The sequence below is a fragment of the Gavialis gangeticus genome, unplaced genomic scaffold, assembly GCF_001723915.1.
Source record: "Gavialis gangeticus isolate Ggan-Ray unplaced genomic scaffold, GavGan_comp1, whole genome shotgun sequence".
NCBI classification, from domain to species: Eukaryota; Metazoa; Chordata; order Crocodylia; family Gavialidae; genus Gavialis; species Gavialis gangeticus.
This window is the reverse complement of record NW_017728992.1, coordinates 114,938,827-114,953,783: the sequence shown is the minus strand read 5'-3', so window position 1 is coordinate 114,953,783 and position 14,957 is coordinate 114,938,827. Positions and strand designations below refer to the sequence as shown.

Below are 14,957 nucleotides of genomic sequence, written 5' to 3'. Positions count from 1 at the left end.
CTCCAGCCCTGACCTTGGGCCCAGGGTCGCATTCATCCCTGCCTTACTTTCCTCCCTTACCGTGGAGGCCTTGATCTGCCCCCCTGCCCCTTCCCTCTCTCCTCGCCTCTTCCCCTTCCCCTCCCCGTTCCCCTCCCCCTCCACAGACTTATCTTCTCAGTGCTGCTCTACACGTTGCTGCGCTGCATTCCTGGATGCATGCATGCTGCAGCTGCACACCTGCATGCAGTGTCCCTATATGGCACGAATATATCAGTGCACGTCTAGTGTGTCTGTGTCTCTGTGTGCTCCCCCCCTGCCTCCCCTTCCTGCTGCAACAGCCCAGAGCCTGTGCTGCCCCCACTGCCCCACTGGGTGGCCTGGAGGTGCCAGTGATGGTGGTGGAGAGGAGCCTGGGCACAGGCTCCCAAACCACGTGTGAGATTAACACATTAAAAAAATCAATGGAATAATTGGCTTTTGTGTTAATCACACACATTAACTGATTAATTGACAGCCCTAAAATATAAGGTTTGAAAATGCCAGTATGAACACAGATACGTAGGCACTATGACTTTCTTGAACCTCCCCTTTCTTGCGATTCTTTTGGTTGAAAAATCTACCTGATTGAAGTACAAAACTATTAACAGCAAGCGGCCATTAATATACTGAGATTTTTTTTAATGAGAGCTGCAGTCATCAGTGTTAGACTCCATATTTGGTTAGGATATGTTCTTGTGGGAAGAATGACACGGATTATTTAAACTGGGGTCAGCAACATACAGCCTTCTGTCCCTTGAAGAGGTCAGATCCAGCCTTTGGCAGCAGGGATCAGTGGCATATGGCAACATTTTTCTGTCCGAGGCACTTTGACACTTGTGGAGTGTCTAACAGAGGGTCATCCTAGACCTCCTTGCTCTGTGCTCAGAGGTGTTCTTGTGCTGTGCTGCTGCAGGTGTGCTTACCCTCATCTCCAAATGCAGCTTGTCACTGGCTATGAGAATCAGTTGTAGTTGGAGATGACAATAAGTAGAGCCCAGGGAAGAGTGGAAGAGAGCAGCCCTGGGCACAGAGAAGGGAGGGCTGGGGTACGGTGGAGGAAGTTGGAGGCCCACAGCAGTGGCTGGGTCACAAGTGATGACCTGCTGTTTTTAATGTTTGCCAACCCCTAATATAAACCATTATTTATTGTCTGGCTTATTCTCTGAAGAGATCAGAGGAAAATGTCCACTAGTAGGGAGATCCAATCTTAAATGTTGCTCTAATGAAGAGAAAACAATTTGGTGAACCTTAAATGAGTCCTGTACTCCCTAGGGGTGTTATTTGTACAAAGAAAAAGAGATAAAATTATATAAAATGTATAATCTTATTGTATATTTTTAGCCAAAACTGCAAAATATATGATATTATTGTTTATTTTACAGTGTTTTTAGTGAAAACGGTAAATAGACAACTAATTAGATAAGTAAAGTACTACAGAGAAGTAATTTAACTAAGATAGTCTGTCATTTATATTTTTTAAAATTCTCTTATGTCTTCATATTCACAAGTATGTACATGCACACGTTACTAGTGTGCTCTGTTTTCTTTCACTGCTGTCTTTTTCAATGCCAGGTTATTCGCTTTCCTCGTCATGTCTGGAATTCCTTCAGTGAATTGGTTTGCAAGGCAGTTTTCATTTCCTAATTTAGATTCCTCTTAAGACCTATTCCTATTTTAGTATGCATGGAAAGCACCATAAAGATGACATTTTTATTTTATAAGACATTGTAAAAAAAACAAATTATACCAGGCATACGTCATTACAAAGTAACCATGTGACTTTATTGATTTGATGGTTGTCTTTTCTGCTTTCAGCTCCACTGTTTAGTTGTCCCTTAATTTTTATATTCCTCAGAACAAATTCTAAAATATATTTATTTTCTGAGAGGTGCCTACTAATAGAGCAATTTTGTGTTCTGAAAATATAATAAATAATTATGAAGGAAAATGTTACAGTTTATCCCAAATCTCATTTTACCTTATTTAGTTCTTTTTTAATTTAGTACATTGATCTGCCTTCATATGAGCATGGGCAACTCTGTTCAATAAGATTTTTGCGTGCTTAACTGAGGACAGAATATGGCACATGTAATTTTAAAAATAGCTGTAGATAATAAAACCTGTTTCATATAACTGCTGCTTCTTTTTAGGTGGAGTAGTTATATCCAAGCAAGCAATAATAAAATAAGCTCATCTCATTTTAATACATTGTAACCATTTACTTTTACAGAACATATGGATATTTGTAAACAATTTATAGTTTTGTGGTAAATTACACTCTGGGCCTCAGTCTGTCCTGAAATCAGTGCGAGTTGCAGGGATCCAATCACGAGCTAATCACTCTGGAATTACATGGCCAGGACTTTCTTATTTAGTAAATAACTTTGATTTTGTGCTGTGATACAAAAAATGTAGGGTCAACTAACTTTCTACCAAGTAATATTAATCAAAATCTGTGTGCAGCTCTGGAAAAAGATGTCACTTTTTGACCAATTTGGGTTCTTTTTATTTTTTTTTTCATAATACACATTTTGATTGTTTCCAAAAGTAGCGTGAATCCTTACAAGGGTTTCAAGTTAACTTAAAAATGGTATGTTCTACCAAATAAAGCACCCCAGACTTATTTTAGCTTCTGTTCCCAGCTGTGATAATTTTCTGCTTAGGCTTATAGTGTGTAAGTCTTTTAATTTTTCTGTGCTTCTGAGTTTCTTTTTTCTGTAAAAATGTAATGGCAGCAATACTACTTTTCTATAAAGCACCTTAAGTTGTGTAGATGAAAAACACCAAATAAGATCTAAATTCTGTGATCTCTTGAGTCCATGCCATATCATAGTGGCTGTTCCAGATTATCACCCATCAGTAACAAGAGGATATACTAGTATGATAAAAGACAACTCGCTATCTATCAGTGTTATTAAAGCTGGCTGATAATAATGCTTGAGACTCATTATTCCTCACCCAGAGATCCCCACTACACAGTCAGGTGAAGGTGTGATGGGATTTAATGCATGATTCACACAACTGTACCTCTTGCCATGCCACCCGTGATTGTAGGATCGCACATTAGATCCCATCATGCCTTATTTCTGGTGCAGGAGGAGCTCAATCCCAGGCTGTGGGACTCTGTAAAACTCTGGATCATGGCAACTGTGGCGTGCTGCTGGGACCCAGAGTTTGCAGCTGCTGTGGCTGAGTTCCCAGCAGTTGCCGGACTCTCAGTCCCAGATGGACAAGGTGCATTCCTGCGGCTGAAAGCCCTGTCAGCTGATGGGACTCCCGGCCACAGGGGTTACCCAACTACATGTGCAAATTAAATCTTGGTAGCAACCAGCTAGAAAGTTAATACACATTTTTGAGATCTAACTTTATAGCTGGTTGAAGTTTTTTATTGTGTGATGGCTACTTTGCATGTGTAGCTGGTCTCACAATAATTGTGCAATTATCCAGTTAATTGTGCAATATCTGTAATGTGTAGAGAAGGCCAAATAGTCTAAGCAGTTACTAAAATTAAACTCTTTAAATTTACTGTTGTTGAAAATCTGTTGCAGCAAATATTTGGATTTCATGCATCTTTGCAAACAAAATCTTGGAGACTTTCTGAAATTGGTGTTATCAAAAGTAATCAAATGGTCATCGAGTTCCATATTAACTTGCTTGGATGTTTAATCTTTATCCTTGTAAATATACTGATAAGGTTTAATAAACAAATACAAAAGACATATAGCAGAAGATGAAAATGCACAATACTTGCAATTAGCAATATAAATAATTTTGGAAAAAAATAAAACCTTCCAAGAGGTTAACTTAAAAAAACCAAACAGACCCTATGGTGAGTCTTAAAATAAGCCAAGTATAATGTTCTGTCTTTTTATCAATCATTTAAAACATTACAGGAAGCCAGCTTCCTCATGATGGACACCACACTGTGTTGTCATCTGGAACCTTGCGTATTGCTCATGTGGCCCAACATGATGAAGGCCAGTATGAGTGCCAAGCTGTCAGTGCTTTAGGGGTGAAGAGGGTGACTGTCCTGCTGAATGTGAAACCTAAAGGTAAATGATAAACTTTGTGTTTAATTCACAGTTACTACTTTATATGTCTATGTGAACTTTTTTTTATTTCTTAGCAGCAGAAGTTTAGTGTAATCATGTGACCAGTAGGTGCAGGATGAAGCTCCATGTGACTGGAGAATTAAATCTATTTTCATTTGCCTTGGTATCCTATGTACTATAAAAGTATCCTTGGTGTCCTACTTTCTATCTTGGTATCTATACTTTCTATGTCTTGTGTGCTTGTGAGGGATCAATAGGGTCAATGTTATTGAGGGGTTGGCAAGCTGGTCATTTAACTCATCAAATAATGTAGGAGTCAGGCTCCACGCACAGCCACAGTGCCTCACATACACACATGCACAGCCGTTTCTCCTTCCAATTTAGAAACAGATAATTCCTGGCCTGCTCCTCTCTCTTGAGTACTTTCAGCCTTTATAGTGATTATTTGTTAGCATCTCATAGTACCTCATCTTATTAAATACATTGCCTATCATTAAACTGCTGCCAGAAGCAGCATGTGCTCAGTGAAGGAAGCCAGCTATGTAGTTGATCAAATGAAGCCCACACTGAGTATGTCTATAAAACACATGGCCAATACTGGGCAAAAATACTCATGGGAACCTACCATAAGTCTAGGTTAGTGCAGCCCACCTGAATAAGATTCATAGACTGTAAGGCCAGAAGGGACCTTGAAAGATCATTGGGTTCAGCTCCCTGCAACAAGCAGGAAAGATAACTGGGGGTCAGTTGACCCTGGCAAAGTGACCATCTAGTCTCCTCTTAAAGATTTCCAGGGTAGGTGATTTACACCACCTCTGGAGGGAGCTTATTCTGCAGGCTGGACACCCTGACTCTGAAGAAGCTTTTCCTAATGTTGAGCCTGAATCTGTCTTCCAGGAGTTTGTGGACATTACTCCTAGTTTTCCCCTCAGGTGCCCTGGTGAACGGTTGCTCACTGAGCCCTTGATGTACTCGCCTAGTGTAGTGGTAAGCTGCTACAAGGCCCCCTCTCAGCCTTCTTTTCTTCAGGCTGAAGAGTCCCAGATCCCTCAGCCCTTCCTTGTATGGCAGGGGTGGGCAATTATTTTTAGCGGAGGGCCACTTACTGAGTTTTGGCAAGCCATCAAGGGGTGCATGACAGGCAGCCAGGGGAAGATAAATATTAATTTTCTAAATTTTTTAGGTGCCCTGTGGGCCAGATAGAATGGCCTGGTAGGCCACTTCTGGCCCGTGGCCCACATTTTGCCCACCCCTGTCATATGGCTTGCCATGTAAGACTCTAAACATATGGGTGGCCCTTCTTTGGACTATCTCAAGCTTGTCCATATCCTTGTTAAAGTGTGGTGCCCAGAACTGGATGCAGTACTCCAGCTGCAGCCTCACCAGTGCTGAGTAGAGCAGACGAATCACCTCCTTGGCTTTGCTGGAGATGCATCGATTGATGGAGGCCATAATATTATTTGCCCTGCTGGCTACAGCATTGCACTGCCAGCTCATTCATACTGTCATCTATTATTACCCCCAGATCCCTTTCATTCATGGTGCTAGTCAGTTTGGTGCCACCAAGCTAGTAGGTGTGTTGGGGGTTGCTTGTCCAGAGGTGGAGCACTTTACATTTGTCAGCATTGAACTTCATCAGATTCCGATCTGCCCAACTTGCCAGCCTGTCTAGGTCTACCTGTATTTGTAGCCTGTCTTCAGACATGACCACTTACTTCCCCATAACTTGGTGTCGTCTGTGAACTTGGCCAGTGAGCTCTTTACCTCCACATCCAAATCATTAATAAAGATGTTGAAAAGTAGTGGACCAACCCCTGCAGGACACTGCTGCCCACTTTTCACCAGGATGACACAGATCCATTCACTGTGACTCTCTGGGTCCTATCCTGCAGCCAGTTTCTCACCCTCCTGGCTGTCTCGGAGTTAAGCCCACAATTCTCCAATTTTCTTGCAAGGACATCATGGGATACTAGATCAAAGTCCTTTTGAGAGACAAGGTATACAATGTCAACCTGCTCACTCAAGTCCAGGTGGCAAGTTACCTGGTCATAGAAGGAGATGTGGTTGCAATATAGTGTACATTGTGCTCAAAACAGGCCCTTCCCCCTCAGCACTGACTCTGCTTGCAATTCATGGTGAACCACTGCATTGAATACATTTTGACTTCTTTTTCCATCACCAAACACTATGCAGATGAGAGGGCGTCATGCCCTCTCTTGGCATGTCACATGTGATTAGTGTGGCCCTGCCTTCAATGAGGTAGAACTGGACCAGGAAGCTCCACAGCTCATCTTCATATAAATTTTTGGAGTATCCCATGCCCTATGTCAAAGTCACCTGGTTCCAGTCATGGATGGGTGGCTAATTCCTTTGTGGGTGGTATCTGGTGTGCACACACATACTGAGCAGTGCTGGTCTGTGGGGTCATAATAGTTTGAAATGCTATTGACTCTGCTGGGGCCCAGACCAATGAACTATATGGTAAATCATGAGCCTTTTGGCTTTGGACTGATGTCATACATAGTTTGTAGTATGTTTAAGTAGGTACAAATATCATGCTCAAAAGTGTGTTTATGGTGTATGTGTGCTGAAACATGCAGCAGTTTGCAAAAAGATAAAATACATCAATTCTGGATGAACCAAGTTTATAAATACCCAAAATTGCCTATATTCAAATTACTACAGGTGTATTTATTTCAAAGTCATAGTGTTTTTGGTTCCTTGCATTTCAAATTTGTTCCTCACTCCCACATGCTTAAAATGGAAATAGAGCCTGAGCAGGGTCTGATTGTAAAGAGGGTGAAGAGGCTGCAGGGGAAAGAGGTTGGGGGGCAAGTGGGCCACCACCCCCAGCCACTATTTTTCCTTCTATAGCAGTAGCAGGGGGACAAATTCAAGCCAGACCTCTGCTAACTAGGTTCTACACCTGAAAATTTATTGCAACTTTATAAATTTTCCGTATATAGAATCTAATTATTGGGGGGCTCACCTTAAATTCAGGGGCATCTTAGATTAGAGTAAATATGGTGTATCTGTTATCATGTATAGAGAGATTTTATAAGGGCTTTTTATATGCTGTTATATTTAAGTTTGTAAACATGTCCAGAAGCTTATGAGACCATTCTACTTTAGAGGCAGCTTCATGAGGATCTCCTCAGCCAGTCTTCCCAAATAAAACACAGTCTTTAAGCAGCAAATAAGCAAGCAAACAAACAATACAAGCCCTTCTGCCCTGTCCTTGGTACTAGGAGTGGAGCCCTTTGGTTCTGGTCCCAGGACCTCCTTATAGCAAGCTGTTTTGCTCACAGCCTGCTTTCTTCTCTCTTGCTTACTCTTATTGAGAACTTTTTTAAAGCTCCTGGTGGCACAGTCCCTGCCTGTCCAAATGCCGTACAGCTGGGCTCTCTTGATGGGGCTTATTTAAGCAACAACCCACCCTGTTACAAAGTTTTAGCAATTTAATATACCAGATACATTCAACGTTGTTTCCTGTGAGGAATTCCAAGTGTCTTACAAATATTTAATGTGGAGTTTCTACTCCATATTTTTTTAAGGTTAATAATATAAGAGAGACAGTGACCATTTTTAAACACTAACAATAAAAATACAAAGTTAATAGTTACTTTGATAAAGAAAAAATATATTAAAAATAAAGGAAAGTTGGTTTGGACATGAAGACAGTTTAACCATTTTGCTTAATGGCAGAGTTGCAACCAATGCAGTAGAAGCATCAAAATTAGGCTCATTCAGTGTTGCATGGTACAGATTTGTTTTCTGCAACAGGCTGACCTAACAGAAGAAATCTTCCATTTGTTTTTTGATTCTGTAATTTGCTAGCTACCTGTGAAAGTAAATAATCCAGCTACTTTGCAGGTATATATTTTCAACCAATTTTAGAGATGATTGAATGTCAATGGATAAAAATACAGAAGTGGGGAAGTTAATGAAGGCCTATTATGTGATCTTAGATAAAGTTAATGAAAGGCTGTTTTGTGATCTTAGGTAGACAGAACTTAGCTGAGAATATGTAACCAGAGTTAACATGGTAGCGTCGATGTAAATGGAAAGACAGTTTTCTGAAGTTTAGTAAGATTATTTCTTACATGGGGCAACATTTTTAAAATATATTTTTTCCTCTACGGTGACTATATTTTTACTGAAGATTTACAGTTTATGCAAAATTTCAGGGAACCTTTGAAATCACTGCCCTTAGAACAGAGGTGGGCAACTTTTGTCAGGTGTGACACAAGTTAACATCCCCTCCAAACTGAGTGCCATTCTGATCCTTGCTCCCAGAGACATGCCCCGTGTTAGACTTGCACCATGGGGTGCTGAACGGAGGCAGGAGGATTTGAGCTTCCAGCCACGTGGAGCAGAGCAGGCCAGGGGCAGGACACTTCTGTGAGAGAGGTGTCACTGCCAAGAGTCAGCTTCATCCTTCCCTGACCCCGCAACCATTGCAGTTTTATATGGCAAATGAGGATTCAAAGCCTTGACTTTGGTGAAAGCTTCAGGGCCATTGTAGGGTTTGTTTGGATCTTGGCAAAAAACCTGGCACCCCCTCTCAGCAGCATCCTGCCCCTACTTCATTCAGGCAGTCAGAGACTGGAGCCACCCTCTTTACTAATCATTCGGGGCCTTACCTTGTGGCATGCATGTGCTAGGTTAATTTACATTATCTGAGGATGTGTCCCAGTTGAGCTGAAACCAAGAAAACCAGTCCAGATGGGTGTCAGTTGATGACAGTGGGAGAGGTAATATTAACTTAAAGAATATTTTGTATTTTTCTGCAGTACTGCCTGTGTTTACTAAGCTACCTCAAGATACAAGTGTAGAGGTAGGAAGGAATGTAGAGATTCCTTGTAGTGCACATGGAGAACCTCAGCCTATACTCACTTGGCGGAAGGTAGGGTTACCTGATTATAGTCTTGTCCAAGTAGCACCTTATTTTACATTTGATAGATCTGGTGATGTTTCATTGTAGCTGATGGTTTGTTTTTTTCCCCCCCCAAAATATAGACCTTTTTGAAAACTTAATTTTTTTGCAAGGCCTAATTTCTTGGGGCTAAATCCTGTTTAACTTTTCCATGCCCAAGTGACCCTTAAATAGTCAGTTTTGGGCACTTACACAGGGTTTTGTTCTTGTTTAAATCTGCATACCTATGCTGTCTCTCACTTCTGAACAGGCTCAGAAGACCACAGTAGGGACCCCTAGGTTCCAGGGCGGAAGAGAATCCCCCAAGGTACATACATGTTGCTGGGCAAAAACTACAAATAGCACACATCTTATAGCAAAGAGGACCCAACCACCTTTCAGCCAAACACCCTAGTGGTTAGGACACATATCTAGGGGTGGGAAACCCAGGTCCGAGGCCCTTGTCATCTAAAGGAGTTTTCCTAGAAGAATGATTTATCTACCAGGTCATAGAGTAGGCATTGCTCAGTGCACTCTTTAGCCTTTTTCTTCAAGCTGGCTAATTGGGCAGCAAGGAAGGGAAGAGATGTGGGAAGAAGTCTTTCCTGAACCCTGCATTTAATATTCATTGGATAAAATAGATAATAGGCCCATGTAAAGTGGCTAGTATTCACTTTGGATTCGGCCAGTTCGGGAGACAGTGATTCAATTCGGTGATTCGAATCACTGTCCCGAATTGATTTGGCCAAATTTGATCCAGAGATTTTGCCACCACCAAATTGGCCGAATGTCTGAATCAAACAGGTCCCATCCCTTGCTCACTCTCCTAGCCCCAGCATCCCTCCTTTTTTTTATGTATTTTTTTTTTCAAAAGCCCCACATTCACTGGCTGCTTCCAAGCAAGTCAGGAGCGATCCCTGCTGCCCCACACTGCCCTGCTCTGCATGGAGGGCTCTGCCACAAGCCCCCATCCCCTGCCCGCTCCCCCAGCTCTCCCCCTCCATGGCTGCCCCACCTGGCCCCAGAGTCCCGGCTTTTAAAAAAAAAAAAGCCCACTGCTGCCAGGTGGGGGGGAGGGGACAATCCCTGCTGCCCCCCACTGCCCCGCACTGCGTATGGGGGCTCTGCCACAAGCCCCCAGAAGCCCTGACAGCTGCTGCAGGAAGCAGTGAGTGCAGGGCTTTTTTTTTTTTTTTTTTTTAAGTGCAGGGTTGCTGGAGCCAGGCAGGACAGTCATTGCCAGGTCTGGGAGAGTGGGCAGGGGGAGGGGGAGTACTCAGGGTGGCTGGGGGAACAGACAGGGGATGGGGCCTGGTGGGTGTCCCCCCCATGGTCCCCTCCCCTCTCCTCCTGCCCCCCTACTTACCAGCACAGAGTCTGGGTCCAGCTCTTTTTGGCGGTGAGTGGGGACCACACAAATCTCCAAAGCTCTCCAAATCTTTTCCAAATCGATTCAGAGAGCTTCAAATTAATTTGGACCTTTTATTTGTCTCCTGATTCAATTTGGATTCAGAGATTCAGCTGCCGAGTTAGGCCAAATCTCCTCCGAATCGAATCAGTACCCGAAGCTTCGCACAGCCCCAATTGATAAGTGGTACTGGGAGCAGTCTCTGCCCCATTGGAGGACTTACATTCCAAGCCTTATAAAGCTGCTTAAAAGCCACTTAAGCATGTGAAGGTGAAACAGGATTTGGCCCTTAGTGTTTCCTTTTAAACCCTGAAAAATTGCAATACCACTACTAGGATTAATTTCTTTTTCTGAGGAAAGATTGTGAAAACTCTGGAGGAAGAATTTTGTCCCATTTTTTTTCTTCCTTAAAAGTAAAGATTCCTAAACAATTTGACAATTCAATCAAAAAAAAATAAGACTCTGCCATTCCATTCTCATATAAGTTTTAAAATATGAAAAGATGTATATATATTTACTGTACATAATATCCATGCTGCATCCTAGCATAAATAAGGCAGCTGTGGGGAGAGGATGAGCTGTTGTAACTCATTTCATTTCTGCCAAAGGGGAATTCTTCAACCTGGAACAATCGAAGAAACTCTGTAGGATTCTGAGCTGTTGAGATCTTTCTTTTGGCCCCTATGGGCTGTCCCCAGAAGTCCTCCATTTAGTCTCCAAAACTTGAACTATTACACATACTGAATTGTTTGGTGAAAAAAACTGCCTTTACTTAGTAACTGATATGACCTGTTTCATTAGGAGGAATTTCTGAGCTGAAATAAATGCACATGGATGACATGCACTTTTTATTTTCTTTTTCTTCTGTAGAGTGGTATACACATCACAGCAAGTGGAAAATTCCACGTGAACCCAGAGGGCACTCTTGTTATCAGAGATGTAGGACAAGCAGATCAGGGGAGATATGAGTGTGTTGCAAGGAACTCTTTTGGCCTCACAACAGCCAGCATGTTACTGACGGTTACTAGTAAGTTTCCAAGTAGTTGTGGTCTTACTAACATTCTGATTTCTGTAAATCTGTGCAGACCTTTTAGTTCTTATTAAATGCTTAATTGACAGCACTCTTGTATTTCACCAGTTACTTAATACAACGTTAAATGTGTAGGAAAATAATTTTTTTTTCTAGGAAATCACCTCATGAAAACTAGGCTTATCATTATTATCAGCTACTACCATAGAAAATAGAAGGCTGTTTTGCTGAGAATATAAATGTACCTTCTTTACACAGACCAGCATTGCTTGTTTTGTGTTTTGAGGCATGGGTAGGTGAAGTGATCAGAAATGTTTACAGTTGTTTTAATTTATTGGGATGTTGTCTGTATAGGAGACCCTGAGGAACTGTCATGCTAAGTCTGTCAGATGACTTAAGGAAATTATAGTGGTCACTGCATACTAGGGCTGTATGAAATTTTGCCAGCTGTTTTGATTCGATACCGTTTCGACTCATTTCAAGCTTGAAACAGCGAAATTGAATTGAAACAAAGGACTTCAAAACAGCTTTGAAAAAAAACAAGGCTAGTTGAAACATTTTGAGAGTTTCGAAACGTTTCCAGTTTCGAAGCAGCCAGGTGGTGGGAGGCAGGGGAGAACCAGAGCTGCGCTCCCAGTGGTTCTGTGGCCCCATGTGGCTCAGCCGGAGCGCAGCCCTGGATCTCCCAACCTCCCAGGGCTGAGCTGTGGGAAGCCAATCACAGCGCAGGGGAAGGGAATTGAGCCCGGGCTCAGTTTCCCTCCCCAGTGCTGTGATCGGGCTAGGGAAGGGAACTGAGCCCAATTGCTCAGTTCCCCTCCATAGAATGCGATCAGGCTGGGGAAAGGAGTTTCTGCTGGGCTGAGTTCCTTTCCCTAGCCTAATCGTAGCACTGGGAAGGGGAACTGAGCAATTGGGCTCAGTTCCTTTCCCCAGTCCCAGGCAGCAGCACCTGGCTTCCCTCCCTCATCTGGCAGGCAAATTGGGGGTCCTCATCCCCAGGAGGACTGACACAGCCCCCACAGCCCTCCCAGGTTGCAGGCCCCCATCTGCCTGCCAGATGAGAGAGGCTGTTTCAAGCTTCTCCATTATAGTGAATGGGTGAAACGTCAAAACAGCGTCGAAACAGCATCACTGTTTCGGTGAAGTGAAACAGAACAGCAGTTTTGAATCAAAATGAAATTCGAAATGAAACGCTGTTCTGTTGAAACCTTGAAATTCAAGTCAAAATGGAACGGTGCTGTGTCGCACAGCCCTACATAACAAACAAGCTTGCAGTTGCTTTAAGTAGCAGTTCTCTCTGTATTGCCTGTCTCAGTCAAAGCAGATAGCCCAAATATTGTTTAAAGACCTTACTATAGAACTTTAAATTTAAGTATGGAAGTCACTACAAAACAGCATATAGCCAGATGTCTTCAGTCCTACTTGCTAATGCTTTCTTAAAGCAAATTTCTTATTAAAGCATAAACATATGCCATGTAGTTGAATTGCTCCAGAAACAAAATCTAATTACAATAGTTAACGCTGGAAATATATTATACTTACATTAAACATTAACTAGAATAACAGACACTGAAATCAGTAGGAATTTTATCTTGAGTGAGGATTAAGTAAAAATAACAAGAGTAAAGACATCTGAATTTTACATTATATCTGTTAAATCAGCATATCTGATTAGCACAACCTCGAGTCAGTTGTAGCAATGGTAAAATATTCCACAATGGTGAAGTACTGTGCAATGATGAAATTATCTGCAGTTGTAGCAATACTGAAATATTCTCATGCAGGCTGGATGGGGTCCCAGGTTGATTGAAAAAAAGCAAATATAGTGCCCATCTTTTTTAAAAGAAAAGAGAAGGATCGGGGGAATTACAGGCCATTCAGCCTGACCTCATATCTGAAAAGATTTCATAGACATTCATAGATTTCATAGACACTAGGGCTGGAAGGGACCCCAAAGGATCATCGAGTCCAGCCCCCTACCCCAGGGGCAGGAAGTCAGCAGGGTTCATTGGCTTCCAGCAAGATAAACATCCAGATGAGTCTTGAAGGTGTTCAGAGTGCTTGAACCACCTCCGACGGCAGTCTATTCCAAACCTCAGGGGCTCGGACAGTAAAGAAGTTCTTCCTTATGTCCAGCCTGAATCAGTCACGGTGGAGTATGTGACTGTTTGATCTTGTCATCCCTTGGGGCACTCTGGTCAACAGACGTTCCCCCAGATCCTGGTGAACACCCCTGATAAACTAGTAGGTGGGCACCAGATTGCCCCTGAGCCTGCGCTTTTCCAGGCTGAAGAGTCCCATGGTTCTCAGCCTGTCGTCATAAGGTCTGTTTTCCTGACCTCTGATCATGTGCGTGGCTCTCCTCTTCACTCTCTCAAGCTTCTCCACATCCCTTTTGAATTGTGGAGCCCAAAACTGGATGCAGTACTCCAGCTGCGGCCTCACCAAGGCCGAGTACAATGGGAGAATGATGCCCTGGGATTTGCTTGAGAAGCATCTATGGATGGAAGCCAGCATTTTGCTCGCTTTACTAGCTGCAGCATCACATTGAAGGCTCATGTTCATCTTGTGGTCAGTCATGACCCCCAACTCCTTTCATCTGTAGTGCTGACCAGCATAGCACTGCTGATCCTATAAGCATGCTGCAGGTTTTTCCTCCCAAGGTGGAGAACCTTGCATTTTTTTGGTGTTAAGCACCATCAGATTCTCATCCGCCCAGTTCATGAGCCTGTCAAGATCTTCCTGGATCACCCTCTTGTCCTCCCTCAGGTGTGGATGCTTTACCCCAGAGTTTGGTGTCGTCGGTGAACTTGGCCAGCCCACTTCTGATACCAATGTCTACATCATTGATGAAGATGTTAAATAGTATAGGCCCCAGGACAAAGCGTTGTGGGACCCTACTGGTCACAGGGCACCACAACGATTAACAACTGTCAACCACCACCCTCTGGGTCCTGCCATGGAGCCAATTCCCAGCCAGCGGATCGTGGTGAGGTTGAGGCTGCAGTTAGCCAGTTTTGCTAAGAGGTGATCATGGGCTAACAGATTGAAGGCTTTTTTAAAGTCAAGATATACAACATCAATCTCTTCCCCCTACTCAAGGTGATAAGTCAGCTAGTCGTAAAAGGAAATGAGACTGGTCAAGCAAGACCCACCCACAACAAACCCATGCTGGGTATCCCTCAGGATATTGCCGTCAGCTAGTCTGTTAAGGATGGCCTCTTCGATAAACTTTTTCAAGACCTTCCCCAGGATAGAGGTCAGCCTGATGGGCCTGTAGTTTTCCAGATCTACTTTCCTCCCTTTCTTGAAGATAGGCACCACATTGGCCCTCTTCCAATCTTCAGGCACTTCACTAGATCACCAGGAGTTCTCAAAGATCCGTGCCAGGGGCTGAGCTGTGATGTTTGCCAGCTCCTTGAATACCCTTGGCTGTAAACAGTCAGGGCCAGCTGACTTGAAGGTATCCAGCTTGTTAAGGTGTTCCTTGTAGTTTCATAGTTTCTAGGGTTGGAAGGGACCTGAGCA

At 43.0% G+C, this 14,957-nt stretch overlaps 1 protein-coding gene across 1 annotated transcript in view; it reads left to right on the top strand.

Moving 5' to 3' along the window:
- PXDNL (peroxidasin like) overlaps positions 1-14,957 on the top strand; it is a 407,402-nt gene that overhangs the window by 297,382 nt on the left and 95,063 nt on the right. The window contains exons 12-14 of the mRNA XM_019527126.1: positions 3,915-4,073; positions 8,867-8,979; positions 11,267-11,423. Of these exons, the coding sequence (XP_019382671.1) occupies positions 3,915-4,073; positions 8,867-8,979; positions 11,267-11,423 (429 nt within the window). The remainder of the gene's footprint in view (positions 1-3,914; positions 4,074-8,866; positions 8,980-11,266; positions 11,424-14,957) is intronic.